General features: G+C 43.9%; 1 protein-coding gene across 5 annotated transcripts in view; it reads right to left on the minus strand.

Annotated features, from left to right (window-relative positions):
- Window positions 1–12,235: 12,235 nt before the first annotated feature.
- The window catches only part of KHSRP (KH-type splicing regulatory protein), a 58,705-nt gene continuing 48,964 nt past the window's right edge, over window positions 12,236–21,976 (minus strand). For all 5 annotated transcript variants that reach the window (XM_073622803.1, XM_073622800.1, XM_073622802.1 and 2 more), the window contains 4 exons: window positions 17,250–17,450; window positions 17,092–17,163; window positions 14,588–14,790; window positions 12,236–12,870 (listed from right to left, as the gene is read on the minus strand). In XM_073622803.1, coding sequence (XP_073478904.1) covers window positions 12,862–12,870; window positions 14,588–14,790; window positions 17,092–17,163; window positions 17,250–17,450 — 485 coding nt within the window. In that variant the 3' untranslated portion in view covers window positions 12,236–12,861. The remainder of the gene's footprint in view (window positions 12,871–14,587; window positions 14,791–17,091; window positions 17,164–17,249; window positions 17,451–21,976) is intronic.

A 21,976-nucleotide genomic window follows, 5' to 3' on the forward strand; every position in this document is an offset into this window, starting at 1 on the left:
CAAGGCTCTGTCTTGAGGTTCAAGCAGGAATCAAATCTTTATTCAAACACATGTTATACAGATCCCACTTCAAAACCCTTCCCCCCACCCTTGGAAAACAGGGCGGGTTAAACTGTCCAATGACAATGGACACACAGGTCAGGTGTGTTTAACTTCTCATCAGTAAACAGTCTTAGCAGGAGGGCTGCTGGAGGAATCCCCCCTCCCTCCATAGAGATAAACATCCCATAATCTAAGGCAGACAGACACAATTGAACATTGGAATACAGCCACACCCCAAACTAGCACAGCAAATAGTACACAACACAATGAGACAGCACACATTATATATACATATATACAGCATTGAGTCTGACTAGCACAGATCATAGTGGGTTCTCATTCACCATGTGCCCCTATTAGTGACTCCCGTCACAATGGCATATCCAGGGTCCACAGAGTCTGTGTGTCTTGGGGAACATGGACCTGAATCTAGAGTAACACCACCTCAAGGGTTCCCAGGCATACAGCTCACAAAGAGCACCGTTCCCCCAAATGCCAGGGCCCATAATCGGTCGGCAAGAGGCTAGCATTCAGTCCCCTCCAAAAGCCTCTTTCCCAGCTAGGTCTGTCACATTTCTCCCCTTTCAGCAGGAGACTAACACAGGAGGAGACCCCAGACGGGTTGACTCCGAAGTTAGTCAGTAGTTCCAGTCCTCTAATGCTAGTATCCACACAGTACCTCAAACAAATTGTTCCAAACAGAGTATTACTCACCCAGCCAACCTCTGCCTCTCTCAGAGAACATGCCCGCCGCTGGGGAGAGGCCTGGACTGGCCCTTCTCCCTGGAGTCCTTTCAGCCGCTGGAGAGAAGACAGGGTGACTGAGCTCACTCCATCATGCTGTTGGGGATCTGGGCCGACTGGCCAGCATCCCTGGGGTATACAGGTGGGGACTGAAGCCCCATCCACCCTTACAGGAAATTCGTCCTCTGTTAGTTGAGGGCAGAGGCCAGCAGCACTCTGCCCTGTTGCCAGCCCTTCTGCTGGAAACCCCACACCATCTGCTCTGGGTAACTGTTGGGGAGGGAGGCCGAATGCTCCGGCTCCCTGGAACTCTGTAGTTGTTGCCGGTGCTGGGCAGAAGTTGGTAGCACTCTGCCCGGTTGCCAGTGCTTCAGCTGGGTTGGTGTCATCATTCTGGGGCGCCGTCTGCTGTTGGAACTCCCTTTCACTGGTATTGTCTCCCAGGTGCACGAACCCTTGTTGGGGAGGGAAAATGACTGCTTCTCCTCCCTGCATTTCTGAAATCACTGGGAAGTGATTGCCACCTTCTCACCATGAGCCTCCAGAACTGCCACAGGTGTAGGGCAGAGGTATTGGACCCTCTGTCCAGTGACCAGCGCCTCAACACAATGAGACAGCACACATCATATATACAGCATTGAGTCTGACAGATCATAATGGGGTTCTCATTCACTGTGTGCCCCTATTAGAGACACCCGTCACAATGGCATATCCAGGGTCCCCAGAGTCTGTGTGTCTTGGGGGACATGGACCTGAATCTAAAGTAACACCACCTCAAGGGTCCCCAGGCATACAGCTCACAAAGAGCACCGTTCCACCAAATGCCAGGGCCCATAATTGGTCGGCAAGAGGCTAGCATTCAGTCCCCTCCAAAAGCCTCTGTCCCGGCTAGGTCTGTCACAATCACGATCTATACCAGGGGTAGGCAACCCCCGGCACTGGTGCCGCAAGCGGCACACAAAGCCTCTATTGTCGACACTCGACTCCCTCCCCATCAGCAGAGCAGGGCAGGGAAGTGTCAGTGAGACACTAATGCATTCCAATTTCAGAATTCCCCACGCCGCACCTGCACTGAGGGGGAGGCACTGTGCCCCCACACACTTTTGCTGTGATGCAGGGCACTTTTTCTCAGCTGCGGGGGCCCAAATTATGATCCTGTACACAGGCCCACTGCTTTCAGAGAATACCCCTGACCTGAGCTCATCATTGCACATCCATTCCAGATGCTTGTATGTGACATCACATACATCAAAAACATCACATGCAAGCACGTGTGCTGGATGCGAGAGGTGGATCAGCAGGATGAGTGTGCCAGGACAGGTAGATGTATTAAAGGTAAAAATTATGTGGCGCTAATCAAAATTTACCACTTGATATAAATCTCAAACTAAAGAAATCTCAATGCTTCCTTACTGCTCAATACTCAAAAACTCTCTTGATGGACAATACTTACTTCTCCCATTAGGGGGCAACCAAATCAACAAAAATATTAAATACTGGTAAATAAACCAAAATAAAATAGAATAAAATATATATATATCATCCAATAACTCAAGTGTTCCTCAATCAGACTGTGTAAAACTGTGACCAACGGTGCTTTTAAACACCGACACAATAGATGAAAATAAACAGTTCCTCAAAGTGTGTCATACATTGTGCATAATTTTCTCCAGCTTAATAAATAAAAATAATTTCCTACACAAAATAAATAATGCTGATGGATAGATGATATCAGAGCAACTGTGATGCAATAATAAATATAAAAGTGCAACTCTATATCACATATATATATATACAAAGTGATCAAGTGCAAAAAAGTGACATTAGTGCAGAGCCGTGCATATATACAGATCTGACTCTGAAATAGACTCCCAAAATCCAACTTCTCTATCCCCCTAAAATTATATAATAATGAAGATACAAAAAAGAAAAAAAGAAAAAAACTGTGACAGTAAACTGTGATCAAGTCCAAAACTAATGCTTCATGCAATGTGATTCATAATGTCCATACAGATGGTTAATATTAACATGCCAGTAGCGTGACTTTGTGCTGGATTCATTCACTTGAAAAGTAGGTGCAGCACACAGGTGTTTCCCCCAGCCTCTCACCTCTATCAGCGGCCCCCAATGGGCCAAGTCAGGCAGATAGTTAATATTCCTCTGTCAGGGATGATGCTCCAACAGCCGTCTCCCTCTTCCAAAGGGTATGCGTGGGTCAGACTCTCTAACTAGTCACCAGCGCTCCCACCGACCCCAGAATAACAATGAAGAAGGAGATGCTTCCATAGTGAAGTAATTCCAATACAAGTTTATTGATAAAAAGTAGTAACTTACATTAAAAACTGAAACTGTTAGCGAAATTGCAGCAGAAACAATCAGGCTTCCGGGTACGGCCGTCCCCGGGAAGCGTCGGCACCTGGCTCCTCCTACCCTGACGCGTTGCGTCACACCACGTGACTTTATCAAAGGGATGAGGACAGGTAGATGTGTCTCATCTCTGCTTCCTTTCACCACTCTGCATATCACACATATCATAGATGAGAAGAGGGTACACCGGTGGAGCAGATGAGCAGGAGGGTACATTGGTGGGGAAAATTAGCAGGGGGGTTTCAGAGGTGGGACAGAAGAGCAGGAGGGTACAGCGGTTGAGCAGATGTGTGGGTGGGTACAGGGATTGAAGATATGAGAAGGGGGTTCAGCAGTGGGACAGAAGAGCAGGGGGGTTCAGTGTTGGGGCAGAAAAGCAGGAGGGTAGAACAGTGGGGCAGATGTGAAAGGAGGTGTATTGGTGGGGCAGATGAGCAGGGGGTTACAGTGGTGGGGCAGGAGAGCAGGGGGAACAGTGGTGGGGCAGGAGAGCAGGGGGGTACAGAGGTGGGGCAGAAGAGCAGGGGGGCACAGAGGTGAGACAGATGTGCAGGAGGTCCATTGGTTCGGCAGATTAGAAAGCGGATCACAGTGGTGGGGCAGATGAGTAGATCGGTTCTATGTTAGGACAGATGAGAAGGTGATTCAGTAGTGAGACAGAAGAGCATGGGGGTACGGCAGTGGAGCAGATGTGCAGGGAGGAACATTGATGGGGCAGATGAGCAGGGGGGTTACAGTGGAGGGACAGAAGAGCAAGGGGGTACAGTGGTGGGGCAGATGTGCAGGAGGTAGAGTGGTGGGAGGGATGAGAAGGGGGTTCAGTGGTGGGACAGAAAAACGGGTGGTACAGTGATGGGGCACATGAGCAGGGGGTTACAGTGGTGGGACAGACGAGCAGGGGGGCTTCAGTGTTGGGCCAGATGAGAAGTGGGTTACAGTGGTGGGAAAGATGATCAGGGGGAGTTCAGTGTTGGGGCAGAGGAGAAAGGAGGTACATTGGTGGGACAGATGAGCAGGGGGTTACAGCGGTGGGGCAGATGTGCAGGAGGTACAGTCATGGGGCAGATGAGAAAGGGAGTTACAATGGTGGGGCAGATGTACAGTGGGTTACACAGGTGGGGCAGATGTGCAGAGTAGTACAGTGGTGGGGCAGATGTGCAGAGGGGTTACAGTGGTGGGGCAGATGTGCAGAGGGTTACAGTGGTGGGGCAGATGGGCAAGGGGTTACAGTGGTGGGGCAGATGAGCAGGGTGGTACAGTGGTGGGGCAGATGTGCAGGGTGGTACAGTGGTGGGGCAGATGTGCAGGGTGGTACAGTGGTGGGGCAGATGTGCAGGGTAGTACAGTGGTGGGGCAGATGTGCAGTGGGTACAGTGATGGGGTAGATGAGCAGGTGGTACAGTGGTGAAACAGATTTGCAGGGGGGACAGTGATCTGAGGTGTGGAGTTGCAGTAATTGGGGCTGATCTGAGGCGTGAGAGTGCAGGATGTTAATTTCTCACTACTAGTTTACAGCATTTACTTTATAAAAAATCCTGTTCGTGATTGAGACTGTGAAGTTTACATTTTTTTTGTTAGAAAAACGGCACACTCGATTTCTTTGAAAACACTTTTCAGCACACTGTGCTCAAAAGGTTGCCTACCCCTGCGGTATACTGATTGTTGACTTTACAGGTGACACTTCGCTAGCAGTAATTAGCATTGCAAGCACATATATTTCACTTGGTTGTTACAAACTAGTAGAGGCGATCCTCCACAGCAAACCTTAGAAACCTATGGTTAGGCTGAAAGATCGAGATTTACAGGTGGGCAGGCTTAACATCCATTGATGCCAAAGTCCCCCTGCTAAAGTGAAGCAATCACAGACTGGGCAAACCCCACCCTGAATTTTTGCACTCACTGGAACCTGCAGAGAACCTTGAGGGCCAGAATAGGCCAAATGCCTGTTTGGTTATGAAACAATAAAAAGGTTTGAACAGAAAAACATTAAACTTCTGTCCTTTCAGTAGTTAAAACGGACCTTCGGTCATTTTTTCAACTTTCCATCTATTAAATTTTCTGCCCTTGTTGTTTTACCTTTGGATAGTAAAACTTTTTTTCCACCAGTAAATACTCTCTCCCTGAGTTTGCCCGGAAGGGAGGGGGGGCGAGTCATAAGAGGGCCAATGAAAGCTGCAGAGCTGGAAATGTGCCCCTGTGCAAATCCAGGAAGTGAACAGGCAGCAGCTTTAGCTGCCCACAGTTAAAATGGTTGCAGCCAGACTCAGTGGTGGGAGATTTCTGCAGCATATTTGGCAAGTACAGAATCACAGCATACATAACCACTTCCAGCCCGCCGGCCGTCATATGACATCCTTGACTTTGAACAGGGATATCTGAATGATGCCTGCAGCTACAGGCATCATTCAGATATTGTCTTTTAGAGCCGGCAATTTCCTACACCATAAAAGTGATCATAGCGGCTGTTAGGCCACTTAATCATTCTTACGGGCGGCGAGAGGGGACGCCCCCCCTCCCGTCGCCCTCCAGTGCTTCTACCGACTCACCCCTGCCATCGGTGAGTCGGAGAACAGATCCGCCGGCCCCAGATGTTGACCATAGAGATTTCCGGCAGACCAGATGGCAACTCAGAAAAAAACTTCCCAAGTGGAGGTTTAGTGAATTGCCATTAAAATCATCAGATACATCCTGTGGACAAACCACAAACTACATTGGATGTTGATGAAAAAAAGGGAAGAAGCTCCCCCAATGGAAGTTAAATGAAATTACCTTAAGATAAAGATCAATAAACCATCAGGTGCCATCTTATGGACAAACCACAGACCACATACGGATGTAAGAAAAAGGCAAACCAATAAAAATATAAAGGATAAGAGAGGATTGGAACACCATCACAATTAGAATTCAGTAATTAGCAATGAAACAATTGAGATCAATGTCAATATTCATACCTAAAGGAGTGAGAGTAATTTATAAATCCATTGGGTTTCATTCTTGGAGTTCCTCCATTTCATATTGCTTCCCCATCCAATGGGGTTCAACCCTGTCAATACCACAGAAGGAAGCCAAACTAGGGTCCCTATTGCGGTAAAGCCTGAAATGATTTGGCAGACTGTTTTGGAAAACAGTTTTTTATATTGTTTAAGTGTTCGTTAATTCGAATACCTAATTTCCTTGTGGTCCGTCCCACGTATTGGAGCCTGCATGGACAGGAGATAAGGTAGGTTACAAAAGTGGAGTCACACGAGATAAATTTATCAATTGTATATTCCTTGCCAGTGCTGTTGGATTTAAAGGTCATTACTTTCCTATTATGAAATTTTGTGGTTCTACAGGCCTTGCATATTTTGCCATGAAAAAATACGGTAGTGTCCAGGAAGGTACGCAGCCTTTTTGGCAGATTAGAGATATTGGGAGAGATCTTATTTCTCAAACTTGGAGCCTTCCGATAAATAAATGTCAGGTATTTGGAAAGAAATCCGGCCAACGTTTTGTCCCTCAACAAAATTGCCCAGTGTTTCTTAATGATGTGTTCCATCATTTTGTAGTCCCTACTAAAATTTATCAAGAAAGCTACATTGTCCTTAAATTTATTAGACCTCTGAGGTTTATCGATCAACAGGGTCTGTCTGTCCACGTTCCCAACCAATGCCTGGATTGGGAGTAAGGTGTTATCATGATACCCCTTTTCCCTGAACCTATTCACCACCAATTCTGACTGTTGATAATAGTCCTCTATGTTGGCACAATTGCGCCGGATGCGCATTAGTTGTCCTTTTGGGAGATCTCCCAACCATTGAGGGTGATGACAACTGGCTGTGGGGATGTACCTGTTACGGTCAGTCTCTTTGAAGAAAGTTTTCGTAATGATACTACCCTCCACTTTTACCAGAACCAAAAAGCTGATTTGGTGCGACTCACAGGTGCCCATAAATCGGAATCCATAGGGATTGGTGTTCAAGCTCTCCAAAAAGTTGGAGAGTTTTTCTTGGCTACCATCCCAAAAGATGACAATGTCATCAATGAAGCGTTTATATAAGGTGATCTCTGGGTGGTGGTAAATATCAGTCTCTTCCCACTGACTAAGAAGGAGGTTGGCTACACCGGGTGCATGCTTTGCACCCATAGCCACCCCTTTGATCTGATTATACTAAGCACCCTTGTGCCAAAAATAATTATTAGACATCGCTACATTTAGGATGTCAACCAAAAACTTATTTTGTGCTGTTTTTAAGGTGGTATAGGTATCCAGTGCTTTTTTTAGTAGTAGAAATCACATCCCGGTGTTTTAAGCTGGTATACAGTGACTCAACGTCAACGGTCACCATAATTGTGTTATCGCCAATGGGGGGGTGTTTTGTAACAGGTTCATCAAGTGTTTGCTATCCTTCAAATAAGAGGGACTCTTTTGGACAATGGGTTGCAAAACAATCTAATATTCCCCCACTCTTCAGAAAATTGAGTCAATACTGCTAAGTATGGGTCTCCCTGGGGGGGGGGGCTTTGCTTGTTCTTATGTATTTTAGGGAGCTGATAAATAACAGGCATTCTAGGAGCTTCAGGAACAAGGTACCTTGCTTCCTCTTTGGTCAATATTTCCCTATGCTTAGCGTTTTTGACGAGTTTAGTAACTTGTCCTTAATTTTTTCAAAGGGTTACCATTTAACTTCCTATAGGTTTGTTTATCCCCTACTAGCCTATTTAGTTCTAGATTGTAGTCTTCTTTTTTTTAGAACCACAATCCCTCCCCCCCGCCCCACTTATCGGCCATGCGTATAATTATATTTTTATTTTTTGCCAAGGTCTGTAGGCCTTTTTGAAGGTTTCCCTTTCTCCGTCCAACCTTTGTTTTCAATAATTAATATCCTGTCCTACCATGGACTTAAATACCTTGAAAAAGTGATTTGAGGTCTTCTTAGGTTTAAAAGTAGAGCGGTTCCTCAAACCACTATTAGTAAACTCATTGGGCTCCATGGTAGTAGTATTCCCTATAGGCTTCGCAGCAAAGTGTTTTTTATATTCAAATTCCTAACAAACCTCTCGGTGTCAATGAACGCATTAAAACGGTCCAGACCTTTATTGGGAGCATATTTCAAACCAAATTCTAGAACTCTTAATTCATTATTTGTAAATACCTCATCACTCAAATTAAAAATGCCTTGTCCTAATGATCTCGCTTTCTTTTGATTCTTTCGCCCTCCCCTGCATCCTCTGGGACGTCTCTGGGTGGGTCGTTCTATTGCGAGTTCAGGGTTTCCCACTGGTGCCATTCCAGAGGGTCCTGATGGGTACCATGGGGCCTGTGGACCACTTCCCTGTTGTCCCTGCCATATTTCAATACGTGATTTTATCTCCTATGCAAATTAAACCTAAATTTTCTTAATACATTTTATTGATGGTATAGCACTTATGAGGAGCTTATGTTCTTGTCTTTCCAATAACTATGCAAGTTCCATTCGATGATTAGCGAAAATTTCTGTGCTGCCGGTCTCTGGATATCCATATGCATTGCAGTTTTTGGCCACCTGTAACAGGTGTCAACCCCGTCCGGTGAGTAGGACATCTACCTAGTAGTTGGTAGAAGGAAATGCACTGGATGAATTAGCCCTTTACAACTTTATCTTCATTTTATATATATTCTAAGAGGATTTACCAGCACTTTGTGTGGGTTTTAATTCAACCTTTGGTGGTGGATTATTGGACTTTTTTCATTTACTCACTTGTTACTTTATGTATTATAGTAATTATTTTAGCGCAGTATGAAAACAGTAGTTTTTCTTTGCACAGAAATATGTAAAGTGATTGGATGGAAGCTTCAGAACAGCAAAGATTATTTATTTTTTTTTACAAATTATGTGGGCAGACTGCAGTTCCTCTTTAAGATGAAACCCCCAAGACTACAACCTTTCCAGTGCTGCAAAGAAAAATTAAAAAAAAAAAAAAAAAAAAAAAAAAACTTCTTTGAAGCTTCAAATAAATATTTCAGCGCATGGAGAGGGAAAGCTGCAGAATCCAAGCTTGTAACCACACGGTAGACACATTTGCCTAATAGCCCAAATCCAGACAGTCACGAAAGGCTGATAAGCATTCCCCCACCCACTAGGGAGAGATCTCATCTCTGGACGTCTTCAGGTTCCCAGTTTGGAACCCTGGAAATGGGAGGTTCTGCTTGGAGCTTGAGGACTGTGGCTAAACAATAGGACTGTTTTTTAGTAATCAAAGGGCCTGACTTTTGAAGTCAGTATTGCCTTCTACAGGGATATTAACATGGAATTTTCCCCCCCTTAGTCACATTCTGGCTGTAAGCAAAGAAAATGCTCACTCTCAAAGAGCTGCTGATTGATTTCATTCTAACAGAGAAGGCCATCAGATAAGCATATGACCCACAAGACTCTCCTCATGAGGAGACAATGTCCCATCTAGAGAGTTGCCTAATGTAATCTTCCAAAGCATCCATTGGGAAACTCAAGGAACTCATCCAGGAATTTTCAGATTCTCTGAACCAGAGCATGTGTTTTGCCCACACAGTGCTTGGCATACTGCCTCCCCAGCCACTGCACCCACCAAATGAGGACACCCGCTAACTTCTTATTCAGAGCATCCTTAAAGGAACTGTCAGAGTCTTGTTCAGGTAGGAAATACCTGTATCTACAGCTGGAAAACTCCTGCATGGGGTACTGCTTTGAAGGCAAAAGCAACTTCTCAAGATGAGCCTTATTGGCAAATACAACTTTTGCAAATAAAAGGTGCACAGGAAGAGATTAAGGAATTTTTGGCAGCCACCAGGACCCATTCCTGGTGACCTCTGATGTATGGATTCTGAATTCCGGAAGTGGCAGCTTTGAAATTAGTTCTGTCTGGCAACAAGCAAAAGCAGGAAGGGGGGGGTGTATGGTGGGGTTGGGAGTGTCCAAGTTGGCATCCCAGATATTGCAAACCAGTAAAAAACCCCTGGTAAGCAGTTTGTGAAAGTCGGATATGCCTGCCGAAAATTCCCACCAAAGGATTTAGAGAAACGTGCCTTGAACAGTAGAAAGACCAGATACAGGCAGTCCCCAAATTACGAATGACTCCTACTTATGAACGGACCTCAATGCCAGCTGCTTGTGCTCCATGCTGGTCCTGAATACCTCCAAGCAGCTATCTTGCAGCGCCGGACACATCCCACACTGCAGTACAGCATGCCCAGAAGTGCCCGGAACATCCCACATCCCTGCACAGGCTGAAGTTGCACTTAAAAATGCATTGTTCTGACTTACACACAAATTCCACTTAAGAACAAGCCTACAGTCCCTATTGTGTTCGTAACCTGGGGACTGCCTGTAAGGGCAGGAATTTAGAATTAATCTGACCCTGAAGGTAGCCAGTGCCAGGAAAATGTAGCGGGCCTTCCCTATCAGAAGGGTTTTGGGAGCCCACCCCTTAAATCCATCCCCCCACCTCTCCGCCTGTTTTGACAGCTTCCTGGGAGATACAAGGCCTCACCCCCAAATAGTAACACATGACATGTAGCCAGACCTGTCCCTTTCGCCACCCCCATTTTAGTGGTGAAGACCAAGGCATGCAAGCAAAATCAGTGCAGAGCGAACACCAAACAGGCAGACCATACAGTCTTCCCCTCCCACAGAAGCACGGCACCCTAAGGACCTGCAGTAAAAGTAATACTGGTAAGGGGGGGCCAGCCACATTAGGAATTTCCCGAAAGAAGCACTCACCAGTCCAGGCTGAAGAAATACGAGTCCAATCGTCATCCATCACAGCGAACATAACCCAACAGGGGCCTTCTGTAAAACACCTTGGTGTCAGTACCAGATACTAGGTACCCTGGTTATTACTGTCCATGGGGTCCAGTGGCAAACTTATAGGTTGTACCTGATCTTCTGCCTCAAAGTCTGGGTACTGTCCTCCTGGGCTTAGGGCCACAAGCAACTGATCTGTATAAAACCCTTCCTTTTCAGCAGCAGGGGTATATGAAAAACAGGAAAATAAAACATAGGCAAATGCCACTGAAGAAAATCCTGAAAGACTTCAGGTGTACACCCATCAGTTAAGGGCACTAGTACAAAACTGGGGCTGTGCTGAGAGGGGTTAGGCTTGGGTGTGGAAAACAGCTTTTTTTTGCCCAGTGTCCATTTACATGGCAGGCAGTGGTGGCATAACCCAAGTAGTCATTAATAAGAAGAAACCCTGTGTTGTGTGATGTACAAGAAGAGTCAAATAATACTTTGATTATAAATGTTGGGAAGGAAAGTTTTAGAGAAAAATGTATGCACGTCCCGAGTCCAGTTTTAAAAGCCCTGTTCAATCCCCCAATCATCATTTTCAAACAACCAGCTCTCTAAGGCCCCTTTCACATGAGGGGTCCGGACCCTCCACTCTCCTTTATGAAGCGCCAGAGAAAAAAAAAAAATATATATATATATATATATGGAAGGGATTCGTTCCCCTTTGTCTGGCCAGATTGGAGGGCAGTCGGGTGTAAACAGACAACCGGTCTGTTTACATCTGGCTGCCCACAGAGCAGACTGTGTCTGTATCCACTCTCCACAGGTGGAGCGGGCACGGACCTCTCATCCTGCAGCTCCACTTAGCTCAGCAGGCAGATCTACCCTGCTGTGCAAAACCAGACACGGCCCGTATAAATGGGGCCTTAAGATGCAGCTGGATTCAACTGTCACTCCTCCTGCCTCTCTATTTCCTGCAGGTACCCAACGACAGCATGGCCTTACTGGAGGGCCAGCTTCAGGGCACCGGTATACACTGGTTTGTGGCACTGGCCTTCATATACCAGCAGTGCTAGTCAGAGTGCTAGGCAAATGCAAATGTCTTATAAATCTTTCATCCCCACATGTTCTCAACATTCAAAATGTAAATGAGACTAGACCATTTTTGTTCACAGTTTTATTGTGACTCCCTAAAGTTTCCAAACGCACATCACATAATTCATCATGAGACTTTTTCTTTGAACAGACATCTCTCACAGACAAAACAGAAATTAAAAAAAAAAAAAAAAAAAAAAAAAAAAAAAGAAGAGCAGAACAATTGGACAAGAGAGAGACAAGGAACAGAGGAGAGAGAGTAGTCGGGAGAGTTTTGTCATTGTTTATTGTGAAGTTAAAAACAGGCAATAAAAAGTAAAAACTCAGCGTACAGTTTTCATGTCTCTGAAAAGACGAACACATCACAACCCCCCTCCCCTTCCTCCCGGGTCTGGGAGTGACCGGCGTACTTCACGAGGCCCCGGCTGCAGATGGGGAGCCCAGCACACAGCATGGGGGGGTGTCGACAGGGAATGTTCAACCAACTAAAAGCACAGGGACAAAGGGAAGTCATCCTTTTTTACATAAAAAAAAAAAGAAAAACAAAATAAAAATTAATTACTCACAGGCTGTTCCAGTGAATAAAACCGTGTATATTTTTTTTTTGGGTGATGAGAAGTGAAGGGCAAGAAGATCTCAGATTAGTCCTAAGTTCTACACCCAGCCCTCACTAAACAGCCTCCAATTGGCCAGGATTACATTGCGTTTTGTAGATGGGAAACAAAACTGGGAGGGGAAGAGGGATGGAGGGGTGGGGGGAACCTAAAAAAAAAAACAAAAATAAAAATAAAATACAACTAGAGGACTTTTTAAACAGCTTCTCCCCTCATTGAGGTCAGCAGCAGAGGCTGTCATCTCCAGACTGGCAACGAGTGACGGAAAGTGACATTCACTGGGTCTGTAAAAGAACACAAGACAGTGTTATTAATCTACATGTCAGCCAGTTCAGAGGTATTCCACATTCAGCCAGAAAAGAACGAACATGTGTACACATGCCCAAGCACTGCATTTCAACAGGTTTCTAAACATGGCTGCTTCTGTGCAGCGATCGGTTTGGAGTGTCGTTAACTTGGTAAGAATATCGGCAGTAATTCGCGATTGCAAAAGGTGCTGGGATTGCTGCGTTTCCCGCAGCACACAAGTGTGAACCTAGGCTAAAGCAGAACGGAAAGCAACAAAGAAAACTTACGAGCAGGCTAGCTATCGAAAAAAAGACATGCAATGTGACTTCCGCTAAAAAAAAAAAAAAAAAAAAAAAAAAAAAAAAAATCTACCTGCCTGCTTGCAGTCCTCATGGACTTTAGACCGTTGGGAAAGAAGCAAGCATGGTACTAAGCATGTAGTAAGCATGTAACTATTTCCACTTTAAGTAAACAAAGCAAATACAAATCCAATTTTCAGGAATTAAAACTGAAAACTGACTGGAATGAAGTTGGAGAAGCTTCATCCTGGGATCAAGAAATCCATCCTAAAGCCGGGTACACGCACCGAATGTCAGGAGACAACGGCAGGTTCAAAAAATGCCAACATTTGGCCCATGTGTTTCAGTCTGTCCAACAGAAAAACTAGTAGTGTGTACACGGCTTTACTTCTTAGGACTTATTTGCTTTGTGATTTACATGCATTTTCCCTCTCAGAGCAAGATGGTAAAACGTCCACAGAGGCTGTAATAATCTTTTGTCTGAACTTAGTGCCGATAAGACGCTCAAACATAAAAGCAGCCATTAGGATAAAACGCAGGAATGACAGTGTAGAGCCAGCCATAGACTGTTCGAATCTTGGCCGGTTCAGAAGGGACCAGTCGAGATTCAAACCATGTATGGGCAGGCTGATTGTATACAAGTTGATCGATCAACTTGGATACAAAAAAAGGTTGGATTTTTCATGCTATAACACTATTCATGATGGCTCCCTGTGCAACCCCTCTCTTACCCACTAGAACAGAGAGTGTGTAAATATGACAGAATCAAAAGTGCACCTTCCACCGTGAAAATAAAAGATGTGCCCTTACCAGATAGTTAGGCTCCACGTTATAGGAGCCTAGTAAAAGGTGACCCCTGATGACATCATGTATGACGAAACTAGTAGGGTGGAGTCTATGTTCAATACACCATGCTAGTTTGTGATCTACAGATTCTTTTAACCCAGTTCTTTTTTTAATCCATGTTTTGTTGGACTTGTGGATAATTTCAATAAACCACCACATTTTTACACTATGTGGTGATTTTTCTCTTCCTTTATATTACAGATATGAAAGAGAAGGAAAGGGAGAAACCAGCTGTCTTCAATGCCATTTTAGTTTGTTTCTAATGGATGGATCTTCTATGATGTGTGAATCTATGCTTTACTAGGCTCCTATAACGTGGAGTCTATCCGGTAAGGGCACATTTTATTTTCATGGTGGAAGGTGCACTTTTGATGTTTGTCAACGAGACACGTTTCCAAGGATTTCTTCATTTTTGGACACTATGGACTGATCATTATTCAGTTATTATATTGTTTACAAGCTATTAGCACAGCAATCTTTTCATTTTTATACAAAAAGTGTTCTGTTATGTGCGATTGTCAGCTGCTTTTTTGATTACTCATCACTACTTTTCACCTTCACAACTCACCTGTGGCCCTGGCTGTGCTGGAGGAGGTTGTGTGGGTGGGGCTCCTGGTGTTCCATAGTATGCTGCTTGCTGTCTGTAATACTCTGCCCATGCCGCACTATAGTCTGGCTGGACTGCAGGTGGGGCGGCTGCTGCTGCTGTGGCGGTGGCTGCTGCAGCTGTTGCGGCTGGAGCACCAGCAGTTACAGCAGCTGCTGCTTGAGCTAAAAGAGAGGCGAGAGTCAAACACTGAAATGGACTGAGCACATTAGAGCAGACACAAATAGAACGATAACCACTATAAGATGAAATTGCAGTCATTAGCAAAAAATGGTTAGTTGCCTCATTCAAAAGGCAGGTCCTGATCCTGTCAAAGCTAAACCTCTCTTAACAGACATGGGGGCTGCCATTGGCAATTCTTGATTTGTCTGGCTATTACACTGACCTGATCTAGAACAAGAATGCATATCTGTAGGTAGACATCCTTACCTGCATGCTTGTCTCAAGTAAGGGACACAAATTATAAACCCACCAGCCAGACATTAGTATTTGCAGACTGAAAAGTAGCAATGGCAGCTTTCATGTCTCTCTTAGGTAAAGTTTACTCTCAATCAGCTCCGCAGGCTATAGCCAGTGGTGCTGGTGAGTGCATTCTGATGGTGGGGAAAAAGCTCAGCAGGAGGGATTCCCTCATTCATATAGAGTATGACGATGGGGGAAATAGAGTCATTTTACTTTAATGAACCCACTGGATAGAGATAGATAGTGTGTGTGTATATATATATATATATATATATATATATATATATATATATATATATATATATATATATATATATATATATATATATATATATCTCTCTCATATTTATGATGGGCTGCGCAGCTCAATCAGGTAGGTGTTTTACTGCACAAAATACATTGCATGTCTCTTCTGCAATAAAATGCCTGCCCGCTCAGCGTGTTATAGCAGAACTTTAGTTTCGCTTTAAAGCGGTTGTATACCCGCACTGAAATAATAAAAAAAATAAAAACCTGCAAGGCAAAGGCATAACGAGCTAGCATGCAGCACATACTAGCACATTATGAAATGCTCAACTTAGAACGAGGCCTCTGCATTTTATCCCGGTCCACACCGAGGGAGCCCACATGTTCCCTCTGCGTTTCTTCCAGGTTCGCGGCTCCTGCGCTGTGAGTGGCCGGAACCACGATTACGTCACTCCCACACATGCGCGAGGGAGTCTTCTTCCTGGCAAGGTCCGGCAGAGTCTGCATGCAAAGTGAATATCTCCTAAACCGTACATGTTTAGGAGATATTCATTTTACCTACAGGTAAGCCTTATTATAGGCTTACCTGTAGGTAACAAAAGAGGGTATACAAACACTTTAAGCTAGCCCTAGCCAGTAAAGAGTTATAGAAATATATCTATATAATCTAGCTCTATCTAGGATGAGCTTGGGTGTGTTCACACACTCCACGTGCAGAGCCCGCCAGGAAGTCGGCACGGCGCTGCGCTAATCACAGGCAGCGAGACATTTTCCCGATGTGCGTCTGCACATCGGGAAAAGTGCAGCCGCAATATGGTGCATATTGCCCTATATAGACGATAAGGAACAGAACTAGAATTGTCATATAAAGTCCATAGACACAAAACAAAAAATACACGTTTAATTGTTAACATCCATTTACTATGGCAGTTTACAAGAGTGGTGTCACAGAAGAAAGAGTTGTGTGTTGTATTTTGTTCTACTTTAGACTTAAACACTCGCTTTCAAAAAAAGGAAAAAGTCCACCAAACAAGCCAAATGCTCATAGCTTCCAACTATGAGCATAATTCCCCTGATAGAGCTTTTTATTATTTACCCACAATCCCCTGAAGGGCTGAATGAGAGATTAGGCACTATAGATGAACTTCAAGTGGATATAAAAGCCACACATTTTGTCCTGGAGGACAGATATAAGACATTACACTGTTAATCATAAAGTGTAGTGCAATAAGATACAAAATATATATAAAAAAAAAGATCATATCAAGCGAAAAATCCGCCAGAGTGAAGAGAAGCCGGTGAATGAAGCGAGCTGTGTCATTGATAAATCAGATGTAGAAAGTGCTCATTGCCATCACCAGAAGAAATCTAGGTTGCTTACCTTATGGGTATGACCCCTGAAAGTGTAAGTGTGTGTGTGTACACACACACCTGTTTTTATATTTTGTAGTTTGTTTCAAATTTTTTTTTTTTTTTTTTACACTGCCGTTTGGGGTCACTTGCCTTTTCCAGTCATGGGGTTGTGAATTAGGCGATGGTAAATCAGTAATATTTTATTTATTGCACTTTATGATTGTTAAGATTTATGCATAGGTTTGGTGAAATTTACCTATAAAAAAGGTGTTTAGCTGACAATATCGAGTAGGAGATTTGATTTTTCTGTCGCCCGATTGCTCTGAATTATCTCCTGTTCATTCATAAGACATTGTTGAATGGCGCAGTGCTGTCAGTAATGTGTTTTCAGGATGGAGACTTACCTTGTTTCTTGTAATATTCCTCCCATGCTTTTGTATAGTCTGGCTGTCCTGCAGGTTGAGGTGTCTGCTGACCTGTAGGCAGAGGAAGCACAAGTGTCAGCAGCAGGACCCAGCTGTGTCACACCACAGGCGACCCCATAAAATTTCTCATCACTTACCCATCTTCTTGTAGTATTCTTCCCAGGCCTTTGTGTAGTCAGGCTGGCTGGCAGGTGGTGGCTGCTGGGGCGGTTCTCCTTGTGGTGGTGGGACGGGGACAGCAGGAGGCTGTCCAGGGACGGGGGCAGGAGGCTGCTGGTAATAGTGTGAGTAATAAGCAGCCCAGGCTGCACTGGGGTCTGTGGGGGCTGGGGGTTTTGCTGCAAGAAGAAAAGAAAAAAAAAATAAATAAGTGAAAGGTGTACAATAAGGAACATGTTTCCATATGATACAGCAAGGTATAAATAGGCGTTACTCAGCAATCCGTCCACTATTGATAGAAATACTACCAACAGAGCTGTCTACAATTTCTTTCTGGGGTACAGTCATAAAGCCTCCTGCTGCAATCTCTAATCTAAACAGCTAAGCTGTGAAATACAGGTTCTCTTCACCTATATAAGAAAAAATGGCTCCCTTTGTGTTCAATTTACTAATATTATTCAATAAACTGCTGCCATCAAATTTTGGTGCATTTAAAAAATATCAAATTAAGTGAAATCGGTGTGTTGAGGCGCTAGATTAAAATCAAATTAAAAGTGAAAATAAAAATTTCAATACCATAGACACTATACAAAACAAGATAATAAACAAGTCCGAATTAATAAGTGAATGTCTTATGATAGATATCTAGACAGGAAAATCTTCTGTTCAACTTTTTTGTGATGCATACTCTTACTTTATAGTGCTCCACTTTATGAATGTGTTCCACCACCTAAATGTACCCACTGTACAACACCTGGGAAGTTATATTTCTCAACGCTCGCCCGTCTCTATGAGCCGGTGTGCGTTCCCACTGAGTCAGATGTGATATCAACAAGTTCCAGTGAAATGCATTGAGCTCTTAGCAGTGGCGGAACTTTCGGGTCTTGCCGACGTTGCATCCGACTCAGAGGGAACGCACACAGCTGTTTCATCAGATTTGGCGACCCGTCTGTAACGAAAGTGACTTTCTGCCGCCATCTTGCTACACCCGGCAAGCAAAGTTTTTAAATTTTTTTTATTTTACACACACAATAAAAAAAAAAAAAAAATTGAGAAAGAAGGTGGTTACATCCTTGTATATAGTAAAACAAAACGGATAACATCCAAAAAGGGTATGCAAGCCTGCATCGTATTATAGATGTTCAATTTATGATATACAACAGTCAAGTTGAAAGTTGGACATATCTTATTTCCTGCAATAACCCATAATTGTGTGTCACCCATCAGATAGGGATGCATTGTATTATATCAGAGTATCCACATTTAAATAAATTCAGAAGGATTCTAAATGTAGATTTAAACATGCATAGAAACACAAAAAAAAAAAAAAAATTAATAATAGGGAGGGGGCGGCAAGGTTATCTCTCGAGGTGTATATTATGCTAATAACCAACAAATGGAGCTCGGTCAGACCAACACCAGGAAACAAGGAATTAACGACAATGGGTACATTAATGCCTCAACCTGTCATTAACTGTAAGTAACGGAACATGATCCAGGGGGTCCACAGTTTAAGTAATTTTCAGTAGTTTCCTTAGCTATAGCTACCCTTTTCTTCCATATTGTAAATGTCTATCCCATGTAGCCATTCAGCAATTGTTGGTGCGCAAGTTTACTTCCAGTGCCTGGGAATCAATAGCTTTGCGGCATTTAGGAAACATCTGGTTAAAGACCATTTGTATCGCCTCACAGGACAGCTAGCAATAGCTAATAGGCAACAGGCAGGGCTAATGGTTATTTTTGTCTCAGTGATATGTACAATCGAGTCCCACACCTTATGCCAAAAGGGGCAATTTTAGGGCAGCCCCAGCAAATACGTAACATCGTCCCACTAGCTTGTTCACATCTCCTGCATAAGTCTAAGGATGTCGGGTACCACATTTTCAACCTGGTGGGAGAAGGCACTTCAGAAAAACTTAAGTCTTGGAATAAAGAAATATTATGGTCATTAAAAGATAACAAATTCATTTTGGCGTGCTTGAGCCAATATCTCTTTCAACTTGTAGTTTGGGAGACAACAGATATTTCTTGGAGAGGCGGCATCAATCGGACATGGCCTGAGAGCTCTATGAGCTCACTCAAATTCCATCTGTGTGTCCACAGGCCACTCCTGAATTATTAAAAATGGAGGACAGTACTGAAGTGATCTAATCTGTGTTAACCGTTTCTGGCACACATCTCACTCTAAGATTGTGTCCCCTGCCCCTATTATCCAGGTGGCGATTAACTGGAATCAATTGAGGTGTGTATGTCTGACAGGTTCCAATTGTGATATAGCCTTGTCCCTCCTATGGCCTGCTCTTTCTGTAGTTGCCATTATTTCAGTGAGGGCCAATAGGTCAGCCTTTAGCTCTGTTATAGGATGAGAAGGTATTCTTAATGTCGGCCAAAAACAGACATGTCTAAGTAGGACAGCGGGTGATTAGGGGTGTCATTGTATCTCCCCATGTCCTCTGAAGCCAATTGCGACTCCTCGCTGTAATCCTCCTCGTGGCTGATCGCCATCATCTTGGCTGTGGCTTCTCCTCTGCCCGAGCATGACTTGAAGATGTCCGGTATGTTGCGGGCACCCGACACTGCAGCTGAGCGCCTCGATCGTGTCTCCGAGGAGCAGTTAGAGAGCCTGCCCATGTCCAGGCTTTAGAACGCCAGTGTTCGTGCTGAGAAGCCACGGGTTCAGCGGAGCTCTCACATTGCATCCATCCACGCTGCGTGCCTAGCCACGCCCCCGCAGACATCTTGTTACACCCACATTTCACAGTTATTTTTAACAGTAAACGAAGCTTATATAGTGATAAACAGGATTTAGAAATCAATCTGACTGTTTTGATGTTTAATTATGAAGTCAGCAGTGTTCTGTGAGATCAGCAGGTTAGCCGCCGCTTTTAAAATTCAACATCAAAACAGTCCGCCTGATTTCTAAATACTGCATTTCACCATATACCGTTTACTGTTAAAAATAACGGCGTAATGCAAAACTCGGGTGGGTGCAACAAGATGTCCACTTGCCCTCTTTTCAGTCTATCCTTATTGTGGACAAGTGTGGGGTGTAGCAAGATGGCGGCAACGAAACGTCTCTTCCGTTACTAAATCTGACGGGTCGCCTAATCTGATGTAACACCACCTCAGAGACGAGTGGCGAGGATTGTAAACTTCCTAGGTATTGTACAGTGGGTGGCACTACTTGGCATATGGAAAATGTAAGTGCATTGGGCATGTGTTTTTAACTAGGAATTTATTTTTTAAATAAACGTATTGCACGATTGTCATGCAATTTACTTTATTTTGGGATTTCCCTGCTGGTGATATTGGATATAAGAGCAAAGGAGGTGGACGCCAAGTATACACTATCCTTAGGATTAACCACATAAGCAGTGAGGGTCCTGGTGGCCCAAAAGATATCTGGTGAGTTGCCCCCCCTTACATTATGTGGTGGAACACATTCATAAAGTGGAACACTATAAAGTAAGAAGAGCACAAATCACTAATACACACGTGGCGACAGAAATAAGTTAAATAGAATATTTTTTGTTTCCGGTCTAGACATCAATATTAGGACTTTCACTTACTATTAATTCGGACTCGTTTATTATAACCATCTTGTTTTGCAGGGTCTATGGTATTGGAATATTTTTATATTCATCTTTGATTTGATTTTAAGCTAGCGCCTTGACACGGATTGCACTTCAGGTTCTCTTCATCTGCCATCAGTGGGTGACATGTCTACTGCCACAGACAACCAAGCACAAATTCCACCTATAGACATGGGTTGTGTGCCCCCTGCTGTGGCTGGGCCGGTCACAGAGTGGCAAGCAAAACTATAAAATATCTTTGGATAACAGAAACCTGAACCACATGGTACAAAGAGCAAAATATAACAGATCTACTGGCAGGACCAATGGGTAATAACTGATACAAAAAGGGAACGATTAGGAAAAAAAAAACCAAACAAACACACAAGCACACACTGCTCTGTTAAAGACATTGACAAGACTGCACTACATTTTTTTTTCTCCAAGCTATCCAGAAAAAAAAAAAAAAACTTTCGTTTGCTTTCTTCTTTAAACTGTCTGAATATAGAGCTATGGTTTGTCCCAAGCATGTTACATTACATTCACTTTTGACTGCCTCGCTACCTTTGCTGGGAGTCTGTTCTACACACCAACTACTTTCTAAGATTTGTTCTGACTATCCCTCCTAATTTGAGGTCATGTCCTCTGGTTCTTGATCTCCCATTTATATTGAAAATACTGCCCCCTCCTGAACTGCAGAATGAACAGCAAAGCACTGCCACCATTACAGGAAGTCGAAAAATAACAGATCCACTAGCAGGATGATAAAAGAAATGGTAATTAAAAAAACAGGGGATCTCTGCTATACTAACGCTGTTTTGTTGTTGTCTATAGTTACACTTTAACCGCCCTATAGTAGTTTTACTGTTACAGGGCGGCGCCAGATCACGTATATTTACACAGAACCGACCTCTGCCCATGTAAACCAAGTAGATCACCATTCTGACGGGGGGATGGATACAGTGTTCCTCTCTTTAGTACAGGGAGTGCACATATGTAGCACTGATCACTGCATTAGCATCACTGGTCCCCACAAAGTGTCAGTTAGCGTCCGGTTGTTTGCCGCAAAATATGGCAGACCTGCTATAAGTTGCTGCTGATTGCCGCCATTGATAGAACGCATATTGGTCTAA

Source organism: Aquarana catesbeiana, linkage group LG03 (assembly GCF_042186555.1).
Source record: "Aquarana catesbeiana isolate 2022-GZ linkage group LG03, ASM4218655v1, whole genome shotgun sequence".
Taxonomy (NCBI): domain Eukaryota; kingdom Metazoa; phylum Chordata; class Amphibia; order Anura; family Ranidae; genus Aquarana; species Aquarana catesbeiana.